Source organism: Suricata suricatta, chromosome 2, assembly GCF_006229205.1.
Source record: "Suricata suricatta isolate VVHF042 chromosome 2, meerkat_22Aug2017_6uvM2_HiC, whole genome shotgun sequence".
In the NCBI taxonomy this organism is placed as follows: domain Eukaryota; kingdom Metazoa; phylum Chordata; class Mammalia; order Carnivora; family Herpestidae; genus Suricata; species Suricata suricatta.
The window spans coordinates 39,465,794-39,482,010 of NC_043701.1; the positions used below are offsets into that span (position 1 = coordinate 39,465,794).

Here is a 16,217-nt window from a genome sequence, read left to right on the forward strand (position 1 = left end):
GACAATCCAGAAAACTTGAAGTACAAAAATCCATTCAAGAAAAAGACTATAAGTCACATTATAAATACTACTGTTTTGCCCAAAAGGAAAAAAAGGACTGATTTCATGTGTTGATTTATATACGAAGTATAGATTAAACTATTGCATTGGTCATTTCTTAGGTATAGAAGTTTTCCATTTTTTTACCTGTATACCTATACAGACTAAAAAGGGAAAAGCATAAGTTATTGCAAAAACTTTTATGTTGATTACTGGTCTAACTCCCAGTTGCTTACATACTAAACTATACACATATACACATACCCCTGTATATTACCTAAGTATCTTTTTGATAGTTTGTATCTTAAGTGTGTATGATTCAGGGTCCATTTCTTCCTTGCAAAAATTATGCCAAAGAGTCAAAAGGGAGATTAAAAAAATAATAAAAGAGGACATTAAAATAAATGTTCAGAATGGGGAAAAACAAGGGATAATCAGGCCCTGAAGTAAAAGGGGCCAGATGCTAACAATGTAAAGTTAATCCTGTTTGAGTTGTTTTGTTTTGCCTCATTTGTTGATAGGCTACAGATAGCACAGACCAAAATTCAAGGTTTGGCCATTTTCTTATCAAGCAAAAGTAGCAGGAGGGGCACTTGTGTGGCTTAGTCAATTAAGCCAACTCTTGATTTCAGCTCAGGTCATGATCTCATGATTCCTGAGGTTCATGAGATTGAGCCCAGCATGGAGCTCCAAGCTGGGTTCTCTCCCCCTCCTTCTTTGCCTCTCTCCCTCCTTCTCTGCCTCTTCCCCGCTCTCTCTCTCAAAATGAAATAAATAAACATTAAAAAAAAAAGTAGTAGGTATACCTTCCAGGAAATAATTAAGATTCATAAATTTAATAATTTCATGTTCTTCACTGTTTTCAAATTAAACATGATTATTAACAATATGTAAATGTCTCTTTTTCCCCCAATCAGTCCTTAGGAGGAAAGAATACTTGCCCCTAGCAAGCAAATACCTCAAAATTATAATTAACAAAATCTTTAAAGTACAAAAACTTGTGAAGGAAGGAGGATGATAATAAAGTAAGAAAAATTACCAAACAGTAACTAAACAAGGCCATATCGGGGTTTTCAGGTTAGTCAAAAGTAACATCTGGAATACGGTCTATGGCCAGCACAGGCAGCCCCGCTGTTTATATTATCCTCCATAGCTCCAGAACTACAGAATAAACTTTTGACAATAAAATGACAACGGAGAACATCATATTGTAAATGTTATATTTCTCTCACTTGCACACAATGTTGTATGAGACATTTACTAGTTTTAATGTATCCATAGGATTAATACTCATATGGAGTAGAATGCAAAAAGTGCAGAACTAAAGAAAAAGTCAAATGAAAACAAAAGCACACATTTCTTAGGATTTCAAAATATTGCACATAAGGTTGCACAGAAATTACTGGCTGTTTTTACAAACAGAATGAGGTATTAGTCAATCTCTAGATAAAAATGAGTGCAAAGAAGAACCACACACAAAAAATACATAAATCCATAGAAGACCTAGAGGGCCAATGACTAAGAAAGAAATGTGGAAAGATGTGAATTAGCTATGATTTCAACACTACAAAATCATTAGCCAGGGACCAAACATGTAACAATGTCTTGGCAATATCTCGAAAGTTTTCAACTTTCAGCCTAAATGGCTATAAGCAATACAATCATTTCCCTTACTCCAATTTTACTACAGAAAGATATGCTTCTGTGGTACATATTTAACGATGACATTCTGAAGCTTTCAGTGGAAAGATACTACTATTCTTTGCTGAATGACTCAATTAGTTTCATGTACATTTAGCAACCCAAGTCAGAGATGCTGCAGAGCATGCAATTTTAAATTAGCAAAGGTTTCATTGCAAAAACCCTTCAAGTTCACACAATTTAAATCTACAATAAGTTTTAAAGTTTAACTTTTAAATATGTATCAGGCAAACTTAATCTTTTCTTGGTGATAAAACTGGACACGCAAGTAAGCCCAAGGGCAGGTAGAGAAAAAAAGACCAAGTAAAATTATAGTATCTTTTTTTTTTAATAGAATGTTTCCTAATCGGGAAAATTACTAATTAGCTATTTCTCTAACTGAATGTTGCTGAATTTGTCAAAAACCATTTAAATACATTTAATATCTATATCAAGTTAAGTGAAATCATGCACTTGTCAAAATAGTTCACAGAAAATTGTTTTGCATCAAAGATACTGAAGAAGAATCAACTGGTTCGATTTAGTGAGAACAGAAAAACAGTGAACTACTGTCCTGAACAGTCAGTGTATGTAGTAACCATATTTCCTCTTCGCTGAGTGACAGTCCTGCAGTGCTTGCTAGATCCATGGAATCTATTTTCAGTCTGTACTGTGTGCCGACTGTTGGCGTCAAAACCACTAAAAGAAAACATTTTCTCCATATCTTCAAACATGTCATCAAACAGTCCACCTCCAAAAGAAAACTCCTGGAAATGATGTCTTTGTCTACTGGAACCATCCTGGCGTGTCCGGAAGTGATTTTCAAAATGCTTCTTGGATCGAGTATTTTGGTTTTGACCAAAAAACCCAAAGTCTTTAAATAAGTCATCAAAATTAAAGTTAAACGATTGCTCAAAAGGGCTTCCATTACCTCTTTGTCCTTTACCATTAGTAAAAGCACTGTGTCCAAGTGTGTCATACTCTTTTCGCCTGTTAGCATCTGAGAGTGTTTCATATGCTGAGGGAAATAAAAATACTTTAGTAACCGAAGGTAATCAAAATTACTCATATCCCAACCTCTTCACATAAGTGAATTCAATTCCCTATTTTAGGTAAAGATTTCACACCACCAATAAAACTAAAACATTAAAACATAGGAAAAAGGTAAAATGAAAGACATAGAAGGCAAGGCCTTTGTTTTGTTCACTGAAGAGTATTGGCTGTTAGCATAATGCCTGCGCCCAATAAATATCCAATAAATATTTGTTAAATGAATGCTACCATTACTTACAAATAAGCATGTGGGTATTTTTCATATTATTTGGTAAAACTATTCTTGTATTAAATAATTTAATGGCTCAATATAACCAATTAAGAAGAATTAAGACTTTTCATTTCCTTACTAGTTGGAAGTAAATGTTTAACGCCAACTCTACTCAATTACCCTCAACCACCATTAATTACTATATGCTCAGGAGGTGCCATTTGTTTTAGGGCCAGTCTTTCTTGTTTCATATTTTTTCTTTGAAGACAAATGTGGCTTTTAAACATAGATGAAGAAAAATCCCACATTTCAACATCTATTTTAATTTTTTATATTTAATGCTTTTATGTTTAATCTCCATACTTAGTAAAAAAACCATGTTTCATAGATTAGCTTAGAAGTTTTGGGTACCTAAAATTCCTTTTAACATGTAAACAATAAGCTACTTCATAAACAATAAAAGAATGAAGTAATACAGTTTTAATACTTTAAGATCTGTATGCCAATAGAAATATATACTACCATGTATTATTCCATCCAGGAGTCAGAGTATTTGTCATAAGAAAACAGTCTCAAGAATCTCCCTTTATTTAAATGTAGATTCCTCTCTGCCACCACCTGCACAGTATCTCTAAAGACATACACTTCTTAGCTACCATTCTCCTTTACTAGCTAACGGCTGTTAGACCTCAGAGACAGTCATTTACTCACCTTCTGCAATCTCTCTGAATTTTGCTTCAGCATCAGGGCTCTTGTTTTTGTCAGGATGGTACTTCATGGCCAACTTGTGAAAAGCTTTCTTGATTTGGCGCTCTGATGCAGATTTTGGCACACCTAAGATATCATAGTAACTTTTGGAGGCCAAAATTAATTCTGTTATCATTAAAATGCAGATTGCAAAGATGAAAACCGACTGGGGAGTAGCCATTTCTAATATCCTGAAAAAGAAAAAAATATTTATCCATGGAGCAAATATTAAGGTTTTTTCCTTTAAAAGAAACCCACCAAACTTTTAGGATACAACATCTATACCTTTAATTCCTGCAGTATTAAAATGGTAAGCACATAGTATCTTGCATTTGTTTCCATGTTATTTCATTCTTACAGGCTTTATTACCCCTACATTGGTTGTAATCTTCTTGAAAGCAAACATAATTCAACCTAATTGAGAAAATAAATCTTCTTTTGCTTTACCTTTGCACTAATACTCTGGTCATACACCCAGTAGACACAAAATTACTCAATAACTGATTTTTACCAGTTAACACTGAAGATTCATCATTTGCAAGCATTATAAAAAGGGTGGAAAATTCAAATAGTTTTTAAAAGGATGTCAATTTTCCTTTCAAGAATTCATATTCTAAGAGGATTAAAAATAAAAGTATTTAACTTCAGAAGAAAAAAGTACATTACCAAGGTAAACAGCCCAGTATGTCTGAACTGGTAATCTTCCCTCCCTAAGAATGCACCAACTTCAGCTTTCATTTCATCAAGGGGAGCCAATGAATGCAAATAGAGAATCTTATCATAATAGTACTGACAACACAATAGGATGTGTTAATTTTTTAATTGTAACATCCCAAATACTTAACAGAAAGTTGGATAAATGGGTTTTGTTAAGAACTTGTAATTAATATAATTTAAGATTTCTACTAAGGCTGCCCAGGAGAACTTTCATAGCCTGTACTTTGGAAAAGTTAGTTATTTTCAAACCTCTCAGTGATCATTAAAATATGTCTCTAGCCTTAAAGAAGTTTTACATTAGAATTCAACTTAGAATTCAGGATACTATAGACTTAGTGACTTGGGATTCAAACCGAATGTGCTCCTCCTGTTTTTTGAACTGTGTACTACAGGAGGTCTTAATGACCTATGATGACATTCCAAGGCTGACGAAAGACACTACAGTTTGTGGAAACTGCCTGCCTTTCTCTCCTGTGGCCTTTTCTGAGCGTAATTAGCAGATGGAGTCCTCCTTTCCAGAGACTTACTCATGGCCACGGGCACCGAGGATCAAGGACGACCTCCTCGGTTCAAGAACGCAAACAGAGCGAGTCCTGGGGACGCCACCGAGACTGCAGGTACTTCCCTAGCCAAAGGGTGGGTCTCAAACGGCCAGGGAGGCACATCGCTGGTTTAACGAAGCTTACTCCATAGTTCAAGTTTAGTACCTGACACTTGTAGGAGGCCGACTTTTGTATCATACTGACTTCTCCTTCCCAGGAGGGACGCACCGGACAGCAGCCTGGGCCTCACGCCCCAGGGCCGCTGGCCGGTAGGGCTGCACTGTGCAGCCTCCACCCCAGCACGACGCAGACGCGTCCTGTCCGTCCCGGCGCCACCCTCGCGGCCGTCCGCGGCCCGGAGGCCAGCCCCGGGAGGAGCTGTCCGACTCCCGAAAACGCCAGCGGCCAACACAAAACACGAAACGCCCTACTCCGTGGTTCGGTCATCTCCTTTTTCTTAATCCCTCAAGAACACCAAGCAGCCTGAGGCGCCTGCGACGACCGTAGCGGCCCCCGAGACCAGGTCATTTTACGAAGACCGGCCGAGGCTCCGGGGACGCTCTAAACACCCCTCCCGCGACCTCCCGGCCTCTTCCCTCATTCTCACCCTCCGACTGCGGCTGCTCCTCACAGAGCACAGGCGCCGGCGGATTGACGATTGGCTGCACACAGCTGCTCGGCCCGGCCCTGTGCCCAGGTCTCCGCGGCCTCCCGTAGCCGGCGAGCGCCCCACTGCCGGTTGCACACCGACCCAGCGCTCCCCCGGCCGCCGCCGCGACCCCTCTCAGCCTGCTCCTCACTGGCCGGCGGCCGCTGCTGGCGCCGCCACCTCAGGAGCAGACCTACACGAAACGCTTTCCTATTGGCTCCCGCTTCCCCACCTGACCCTGGCACCCTACGCGCACGTGGAAAACTGTTGTTGCCGCTCAGCCCGTGCGTCACTTCCGGCCCCAACCTCCGGAAAGGGCCGTGCAGAAGCCGGAAGAAGCGGAAGTCAGTCGACGATTGCTGCGTCTTTCCGCTCGGCCTCGTCCGGCGCAGGCGCGGTGGCCGCGAGCGGCCTGAATTTGGCAGCCCCACCTTGGCGGGGAGGGCCCGCCAGCGCCCCTGGTCGGCCTAGGCCTTCTGGGCCGCGCCGGAGCGATGCCTCGCTACTGCGCAGCGATTTGCTGTAAGAACCGTCGGGGACGAAACAGTAAGGACCGGAAGCTGAGTTTTTATCCGTAAGTTGTCTTTTGAGCCGAAGCGTCACACGCCGTGCCTTTGAGCCACGGTCCTGTGGCCGTTGTATCCAGGGGTTTGAGGTTATCTGGAAATCCGTCCTCGGCTCTCGGGGCGTGGCTCTTCACTACGCGAGAGGAGGATGTGAAGGCTCGAGTTGAGTTTACCTAGAAATGCCCTAACTAAAGTAGCACACTGGGCTGGTGGCGAGGCATATAGGGGTGTTTTGGGGTGGGAAGTAGCCCCCTAAAACAGTAAAGGTTGGGCGGTGCTCTGTGGATTTCCGAGCACCTCACCTGATCTCTTTTATTGTCTGATGGTAACCACCACTTAAGGCACAAATCAAACCCGCCAAGTGGGAAGGTGCAGTCACAGTTAACCTACGTCTTCTGTGAGTTAGATTGCGTAGGTGTCCCGTAAGTCTGTCTTCTCCCGACGAAACCAAGACCTTTCAGAAAGTAGATTACCTTGAAAGTTCTGTGACAAAGCTAGATTTACAACCTATGCCCTGCTCAGGGCTCTGTATACTCTTTATTCGTACAGGCAACAGGGTTAATGTTCCAAATTACCGCTGCCACAAGATACTTCCGTGAAACCACAGAAGTACTCCTTTTTATTCAGAACAGGGAAGCAGTAACAACTCAGAGTCCAGGTTCCAAAGCCAGACTTCGGAGGTTCACAACCTGGTTCCACTGCTGAATGACCTTCTGCAAAGTTATTTAAACTGTCTTTGCGGGAGATCTCTTGCTCGTAGAGTTCTTAATTGTACCTACTGAACATTTTGTGTGTAAATAGGTAAAGCATCACGTACCTACAATCAGTACGTGCTTAATATATGAGAGAATCAACATATTGACAATATGCTGTTTCCTTCTTTTCTTGTTAGTAAAAATAATTTATTTAGCTCTAACCTGGTCGTCTTTTACTCTTGTAGATTTTCACCAGCCATTTTTGAGGCCTATTTTACTTTTTTTTTTTTTATGTTTTTATTTGTTTTTGTGAGAGATTGACAGCGTGAGCGGGGAGGGGAGGGGGAGGAGTCACAGGATCTGAAGACAGGCTCCAGGCTCTGAGCTAGCTGTCACCAGAGCCTGACGCGGGGCTCGAACCCACGAACCGTGAGATCATGACCTGAGCCGAATCGGATGCTTAACTGAATGAGCCACCCAGGTGCCCGAGGCCTATTTTACTTTAAAGCAGAAACTCTCTGTTCATGGATACAATTGCTTTCCATTATCTTAACTAATGGAGAAAAAAATTTGGTAACCCCAAAATAACTTACATATGGCAATATGTCCAGATTGTTTCCCACCTGAAGCCCACAAGATGTAGAGAGTGAGTTTTTGGTAGAAATGTCAGTTGTCAGTATCTCTGGCTCTGGGAAAATTTGTAGCAAAAAATCATGTTAAACTTGATTTAGTTTCATATTTCCCAGATTTATTTGGTCTTGGATTTGGGGGGAATAATGCCAGACTCCAAATTCTTTTACTCTTTCCTTAGTTACTGTTTTTAAGGAGGGAAAAATAATATTGCCCGAGGAGGTCAGTTACAAAGATTTTTTTCCTCAAAATATGAATTTACCAAAAGTAGATTTTTAAATGTTTATTTCCATATGGAGTCTGCAAAATAAAAGTTGAATTAGTTTTAGTCCTTCAATAGCACCAAACGTGAAGAATTGAATTTGTTAATGCTAACACTGTAGTAAACTCTACTGTATGCTAATTTGATAATTCAGCTTATGTAGGTATATGATGTTCAGTTTATGCTGCGATTACATTATGCTTTTTTTGGGCATTAATAAGATAGTGAAAATTACTGAACAAACCACACTGTAAATATACTAAGTTGTTCAGGAAACCTACTCCAGATTTCTTAGAGATTTACCTGCTGAGAAAGAAAGTACTGCAGTTCAGTTACCAAAAAGGATATGCACAAAGTGATTTTTATTTTAATTTGGTAACTTAGTACAGGTATAATAGAAATAATCTGCAAACAGCCTGCTTATACATACAGTGATATTTAAAAATATTGAAAAAGGCATATTCTCTTTTTAGATGTAGCAGAAAAAGTATGAAGTTACCTATGGCTAACAGAATTTAGGTCTCCTGAAAAGAAAATTATTTTTGCCTTGAAATGCCTTTTCTGGTTATATATATTATACTTACAACCTAAATTACTGATATGTGCAAGAATAAAACTTTTTCAAACCATGTATGAATATTGTTATGGTAAGAACCTACAAAGGTAGATCATCTGATTATTATTCTATGTAAGGATATCTGGGTTAAAAATTATTTCCTACAAAGTACCCAGGCTCCTTTTCCTTAGCATCTTATAAAGTTCCATATTTGCAGGGGTACAGGGGGGAGGCATGCTATTATAAAGCATAAACTAAATGGTTGAGATTGAGAGGGAATGTATAATTGGTTTTGATATAAGAAACCTTATGTAGTTATTATTTTTAAAAAATAAGAAATCAGACTTCTCATAAAATCATTGAACTCTTGTTTAATACAGTTTAATCAGACTTCTCATAAAATCATTAAACTCTTGTTTAATACAGTTTAACTGAAACCCATTTAGATTGGTAGGAAGAAATTTTCTCTCAGATTCTGTCATTAGCTTAATTTTGCCTGTAACACACATTTCAGTATTTAGCACCAACTCTAAATAGAGGTTATTGTCAGCCCAGGAACAACACATTAAGAACTGTCTTATCTTTCTCTGTCTTTTCTCTTTGATTTCAATTTCATGTTATAAAATATGAGTCTCTTCTTTACATCATGGTTGGCTCTTTGTGTCAGTTTTCTTTCAGAACGTGAATTTTAGGTTTCTCAGTTTATTGGTCATAAATTTAGAAATATTAGATTAGGATAGATTTGAGGCTGATTCTGGTAAAAATAATGGAATATTAGTAGTTTCATGAAATTTAGTATTCATTGTCAACTAAATCACTTGTTTGAACTAACTTTTTAAATGTTAATATCAATAAGGTTTTAAAGTTTAATACTTCCTTGAAATATGGACACCATTTGACCTATTAGTATGTAGTATCAATATAGAATACATTTGAATAGGACTTTGTAGTTTATGCAGAGCTCTTTCCTAGTTCTAGGCAAAATATACAACAAAATAAAAATATAATCCACAGAAAATATGAGCTGATATTATCCTTTGTTGGAACACACATATTTTACAGGAAGAGACTCTGAGTTGTTTTACCCGCCATTCTTCTCTAAAGCTTTGGCTACATGTCTTACAGCTTACTTATCTTTCCTAGAGAGATGATGGAGTAATTGTCACTAAGATGCCCTTACATGGTAGGGATGGTTGCTTTGCTTTTGCAGCACTCACTGCATAGGTTACCTATGTATGCAGTTCTGGAACTTGGCAAAATTGTAAAAATATAGCAAAGTTTTCCTTTTCTAATTTCAGGTTTCCTCTACATGACAAAGAAAGACTTGAAAAATGGTTAAAGAATATGAAACGAGATTCATGGGTTCCTAGTAAATACCAGTTCCTGTGTAGTGACCATTTTACTCCTGACTCTCTTGACATCAGATGGGGTATTCGATATTTGAAACAAACTGCAGTTCCAACAATATTTTCTTTGCCTGAAGACAATCAGGTATTGGAGGCAAAGCACAGGGGAGAGGGGGATAATGCAGGGTGGTAGGTTGCAGGGTCACAGGTAATGAGCTTAAGGGAGGGAGAGGGAAAGATAACTGCTGGGGAAACAGATACTTGAGAAAAAGGAAGACTAACTTATGTTTTTACTAAAAATATGATATTAAAAAATTTTTTTAACCATTGTGAAACGTACCTTAAGTACCAAAGATAACACATGCATAAATTGTTAAGTTATTAACATAAGATGATGATCTAAGGTTTTGTTATTGATCTTTGAGTGATCTGAAATATTTCCATCATATATCGAATATGCTTAATACTTTTTAAAAAACACCTTGAAGTATGTTTGAGTTGTTACATGCTTAGAACAGTTTTTAACTGCATAAATTCGCTTGGCCAATTTAGAATTAAATATTCAGCACTGACTAATAAGAGAATAAGGTTAGTGAGGATATCTTTAGAATTTGAAATATTATTTTCTAGGAAAAAGACCCTTCCAAAAAAAAATCTCAGAAGAAAATATTAGATGATGAGAAAGGAGTGTGCCTAAAAGCCAAGTCACAAGAATCATTTGCATCAAATGAGCTAAAGAAAAATACAGTTAATACAGATATTCTCCCTGAACACACAGAATTACTTAATTCATCTACCTTGGTGAAGCCACCAGCTGCAAAAACAGAAAGTATACAAAACAGTGTATTAACTCTTAATCTGATTAAACAAGATATTGGAAAACCAGCATTCACCTTGGAAACATCAGTTACCCAAGACATAGGTATAGGTGGTTTTCACACATCTTTTGAGAATCTCAATTCTACGACTATAACTTTGACAACTTCAAATTCAGAAGACACTCAGCCGTCTTTGGAAACCCAAGAGGTGCTTGAAATAACTACGAATCATCTTGCTGATCCAAACTCTACAAATAATTCCATGGAAATTAAGTCAGCACAGGAAAGTCCATTCTTACTCAGCACAATTACTCAAACAGTTGAAGATTTAAATACAAATGAAGAATCTGTTATTGCCATTTTTGTACCCACAGAAAACTCCAAACCTATGATTAATTCCTTTGTACCTGCTCAAAAAGAAACTGTGGAAATGGAAGATCTAGACGTTGAAGACTCCTTATATAAGGATGTAGACTATGAGACAGAAGTTTTACAAATTGAACATTCTTACTGCAGACAAGATATAAATAAGGAACATCTCTGGCAGAAAGTCTCTAAACTACATTCAAAGATAACTCTTCTTGAGCTACAAGAACAACAAACTCTTGGAAGATTGAAGTCTTTGGAAGCTCTTATAAGGCAGCTAAAACAAGAAAACTGGCTATCTGAAGAAAATGTCAAGATTATAGAAAACCATTTCACAACATATGAAGTTACTATGATATAGAGTGTTAAGAGGTTTTAAAGCTGTGACTTTTGTATAAGCTTTTTGCAGCTAAACCAAATTATATATAAACTGAACTTTTTCCTGTATAAAGTTCTCATCTTAATGAAGCTACATGTTCTAATGTTCTGAAAGATGTCCTGTTCTTATAAGGTTCATTTTTGAGAAAAACTAGAGAGTTTTTGGGCTGTAGAGAAAAAGTTTCACTATTTGGTAATCTTCCAAATTAAAGTTAAAATAAAGTGAATAAATAATATGATAATATGATTCATAAAATGAGAGAGCATGGGATATGGGAAAGGAATCCAGAAGAGAAATCAGACTCCAGCATCAGTCCTGGTTTTATTATTAGCATATGACTTGGACAAGTTACGACTGCGTCTCAGTCTGTAATCTGTAAAATAAGGGCACTTCCTAAATCTAGTCTGTTTATAATTCCTTTCCTTTCTATTCCGGTACTTCTACTAGAACAATTTTTCTATAATGTGACATATACTTATGTAATACTAGATATTGGATAGTATTTGATGTTATTAACTATTGAATTATCCTCAAAATTGAATTCCGTGGTGTGTGACTTTTTGACTATATAGTAATCTGTAATAAGAAAGGAAAGTACTCCTTTTATAATTTTATTCCAGTTGAACTAAAATAGCCATCCTTTAGCCAGTTCAAAGGAGAGGTACCTTAAACTTAAAAGAATGTGTATTACAGTACTTTATTTGTAGCTGACCATCGTAATATAGTCACTTAATCTTAACATTCTGTACTTAAGGTTTTAATTTTTAAACCAAAAGTTTTAATGAGGTTAATTTTTAAAAATCTATGTATTATTTATTTTAGAAATCATACCTTTTATCTGTTTAATGTGTACCTGTTTTAAGTGTGTGCTTTGTCATTTTAAAATTCCAGAATGATAGAGTAGTGCTTAATATTATACATGCCCACTTACATGTATTTTATTAAAATACATAAGTAAGAAATTATATGTAGGGATGTTCTTAAGCAAGTAGGAAAGATATGATGGTGATGTAAATAAAAATACTGCTTATATCCATATGAATTTTTTTAAATGTGAAAGCAAAGACTTAGTGGGACCAACAAAAATATGGGGAAAAAAAAGATGTTCTAAAATTGCCAGTTCATATAATTAAATATGTTACTGGCAGTGGTATTGAGCAAGTTCTGATCACTCTGATTCATAGTTTCTTTTTCAACTTTTTTTAAATAAAAAAATACTATTGAAGGAGGATTTGAGAATTCTGTGAGGTAATATATTTTTGGTCCTGGAAAATAGGAGGTGCTCAATAAATATTAATTGACTGCACAGCACATAATATACTAGTTGTTTTGTAAAGTGATGGTGATTGTTTTTGGCCATATTTTAGTTTTTTCAAGCTAATAAAATTTATTGGTATTATATAAATATGTATCAGCTAAATACAAAAAGCTAAGTTAGAGATGTCCTTATGTGACCATAAGAGGCGGAAAAAACTTTAAATTTTTGCATAAATTGTGTGCAGATAATTGGTAGAATTAATGTTATTTTTAAGTATTCTTATATCATTTTACAGTACTTCTTTAATAAAAATAGTATAGATGAAAATAATCTTGGTGAGTCATTATAAAATGTTTAGCTCTGCTTTTAACTGTGTTTATTGTAGTTATTTTATATTTGTTTGAAGTTATAGTTTACTCAAATAATTTATAAACTGGTTGTATTTCTTTAAATTTAATAAATTATAAATATTTAAGATATTTTCTTGGCCTGCCTATATTCAGTTCAGGATGTTTCCAACCTATTAACTTCTAAAGATATTTGGGGATTCTGATGAATTTTATTTCTTACTTGAATTATTATAGCAATCTCTTAGCTAATCTTGCCTATATTTTCAATCCCTTGCTTCCATATCATTGTGGATTCTGTCAGCTTTTTACTTCAACTATAGATTTAACTATATCATCCACCCACTACTTAACTTTCCCAGCTCAGAAATCTGAAAAGACTTTTGAATGCCTACAGAATAAAACCAAACTTTTTACTATATATAATCCTCTGTGATTGGCTTCATCATGTGTTCTAGCCACACTACTTCTTTAGTGTTTTCCAAACATGTCATAGAGGTGACTTTCTTCATGTTTATTATTTTATTCCCAAGATTCAACCAGTCAAGTTGCATCTTTGATTGAATTTCATCTCCCTTTTTTTCAGTCAAAATTGTGTTCTCTCTGCTCCTACAGGGCTTTGTTTTATAACACTGTAATAGCATTTACCTTATACTTTGCTCTATGATACCTATGGTTGTTTCTTTGACCAGATTGCAAGCTTTATAAAGCAGAATTCTCATTAATCACTTATCTTTGACAATGTAATATTCACTCAATAAATGCTTGGATGATCATTTTGAATTGGCCTACTTGATTCTTGTCACTTAAAATCAAGAACCTTTTTAACAGAATGGGTCCTTGATACCTTAGAATGTTTAGAGAAAGACGGATCTTTACGTAATCATAGAAACATTCCATTGTCTCCAGTGGACAATACAGTTTACCAATTATCTGCTATGAATTGATTTTTTTGTGTGTGGTAGGCTATCCCCAACCCAAAATATTTTCTTAATTAAAAAGGGAGTAAGTCCAAATATGGCTATAGAATATACCTCATTCTATATTCTTTTCTACAGTGTGACCTTACCATTTCCTTATCAAGAGGTGAAATTTATTTCTCTACCTTTTTTAATCTGGTGGGCTATGTGAATGCTTTGACCAATAAAATACAGTGATGCAGCCAGTTCCAAACTTAGCCCTTAATTGGCTTGGCAGCTTTTACTTCCTCTTTGGAACAGTATCTCTTAGAATGCTAGATGCCCTATAAAATGCGTGATTACCCTGATACCATGCTGGAAAAGCCAAAGCCACATGGAGAAGCTCTAGAAAATGCAACATCAGGCATATTAGTGAAGAAGCCACCGTTTCTATCACAGAATCCTGTTCTATCACAGAACACTGAAAGACAATAATTGGAGACAACAGATATCTCTGGAATTGGAGGAAGGGATGTGAAGACATGTTTTTTAAAAAACATATACAATTTATTTATTTTTTTATGTTTTTTTTATTTATTTTTGAGAGACAGAGACAGCATGAGCAGGGGAGGGTCAGAGAGAGAAGGAAACAGAACTGAAGCAGGTTGCAGGCTCTGAGCTAGCTGTCAGCACAGAGCCCGACGTGGGGCTTGAACCCACGAACCGTGAGGTCATGACCTGTGCTGAAGGTGGACGCTTAACCAACTGAGCCACCCAGGAGCCCCTACAATTGATATTAACAATCAGTACTCTAGCACAGCTTGCGAGGTGTCCCTTTCCTGTCAAAAATTTGGAACTTTATTCTCAAGAGAAACAAAACAAATTCTTCAGAAAAGATAACGTGTATCCCTATATCATACTGAAAAGAGGTATTAAGTGAAAGTTTATAAACTGAATAGTGAGCTCCAACCCAGCCTCTATCATATATTCAGTTCCCAGAACTGTGGCAACGAAACTTCTACCCTTTAGTTTTGTCTTGGGAATTTTGACAAACTCATGAGAAAACAAGATTTCACATTGGGAGTTTCAGCTGGGTCCAGCTAAGTCATTCTTCAGCAGTGATTCTTAACCCTTTTTGCATCAAAATCACTTGAGAAGTTTTAAAAGATTTCATTATTCAGTCTGATTCAATTGGTCAGGTATAAAACTTGAGTATCTGTGGTTTAAAATTTTTCCCAGGTGATTCTCTTATACAGCAAAAGTTGAGAATCATTGTCCTACAGTAAATCTTATGGACAAGACTCATCCCTGGGTAAAGAGTTTCTCATCAGTGTCCTGCTGACAGTCAACAGTCAATTGTATTAAAGATAGCAACTAAAATAAGCACAAAACAGCAATTTAGAGAAAGCACTGTTAACTAGAAGAAAAGTTAGGGGAAAGAACCACACTATACTTAATATTCTTACTAGAAAGATGTATATTTTATCCGTGAAAACAAAACAATACATTTTAAAAAAGGAGTATTAAAAAGAGCCCTAGTAATTTAAAGTGTGATATTAGGGACATGCCAAGGCAAAACCTTAAGGGGTGCCTGGGTGACTCGGTTGGTCATCCAACTTCGGCTCCAGTCATGATCTCATAGTCGATGCATGGTTTGAGCCCTGTGTCAGGCTCTGTGCAGATAGCTCAGAGCCTGGAGCCTGCTTCAGATTCTGTGTCTGTCTCTCTGCCCCTCACCCACTAGTGCTCTCTCTCTCTCAAAAATAAAACATTAAAATTTTTTTTAAAAATCAAAAGTTGAGACACAAAAAGATCTTACTACAGCAAGAAAAAAACCCACAAAGAGTCAAGAATAGGACAGCGTCAAACTTCTGAATGGCTATACTGGAAGGAAGACAAGAAATCATTGATTTGAAAATTCTGAGAAAAAGATTTCTAAGATCAAATTCTATACCCAAAATCTCAAAATACTGCATCCTCTCTGCCCTTTCGAAGGCAGCCATTGGAAAATACATTCTAGAGAAATAATGCTGTGAAAGAAAATCAGAAGAATGGCTTATCTTATAAAATTATACCCTTGATGATATTTTATTCAGTTGATCCCGAGATTAGAAATAGGAAAAAGGAAATTCAAATTGAGAAAGAAGGAGAAGGAATCCCAAGTTGGTAGTTAAAGGAGGTTCCAACTTAACAGCCTGACTACAGGCCTAGAGAGCCACCAGTCCAAATTAGAGTAGGTCAGAAGGCTCAGGGAGTTCTTCAAGAAGATAAAAATTGATAGAATAACTGACATGTTAATACCTGCAGAGGAATCTCACATATCTGGTGTAGAATTTAGGGTGAATTAATAGTAAATACAGAGAAAACTATACAAACAAATCAGAACAAATACCCAAAATATGTAGTATGTAGCCATTATATCTTAGTACATACTGCATTTACATAGTCAAAATAATA

The 16,217-nt window shown here is 36.7% G+C and overlaps 2 protein-coding genes across 2 annotated transcripts; one reads left to right on the forward strand and one right to left on the reverse strand.

The window, feature by feature from the left end:
• Positions 1-1,242: 1,242 nt before the first annotated feature.
• DNAJB9 (DnaJ heat shock protein family (Hsp40) member B9) lies at positions 1,243-5,838 on the reverse strand. Its single transcript, XM_029924910.1, has 3 exons — positions 5,597-5,838; positions 3,695-3,921; positions 1,243-2,737 (listed from the first exon to the last, which is right to left on the reverse strand). The coding sequence occupies exons 2-3, from the start codon at positions 3,909-3,911 to the stop codon at positions 2,286-2,288; spliced, it is 669 nt and encodes a 222-aa protein (XP_029780770.1). The 5' UTR covers positions 3,912-3,921; positions 5,597-5,838; the 3' UTR covers positions 1,243-2,285.
• A 155-nt stretch (positions 5,839-5,993) lies between these two features.
• THAP5 (THAP domain containing 5) lies at positions 5,994-13,644 on the forward strand. Its single transcript, XM_029924871.1, has 3 exons — positions 5,994-6,212; positions 9,646-9,838; positions 10,324-13,644. The coding sequence occupies exons 1-3, from the start codon at positions 6,133-6,135 to the stop codon at positions 11,236-11,238; spliced, it is 1,188 nt and encodes a 395-aa protein (XP_029780731.1). The 5' UTR covers positions 5,994-6,132; the 3' UTR covers positions 11,239-13,644.
• The last annotated feature ends 2,573 nt before the right edge of the window (positions 13,645-16,217 follow it).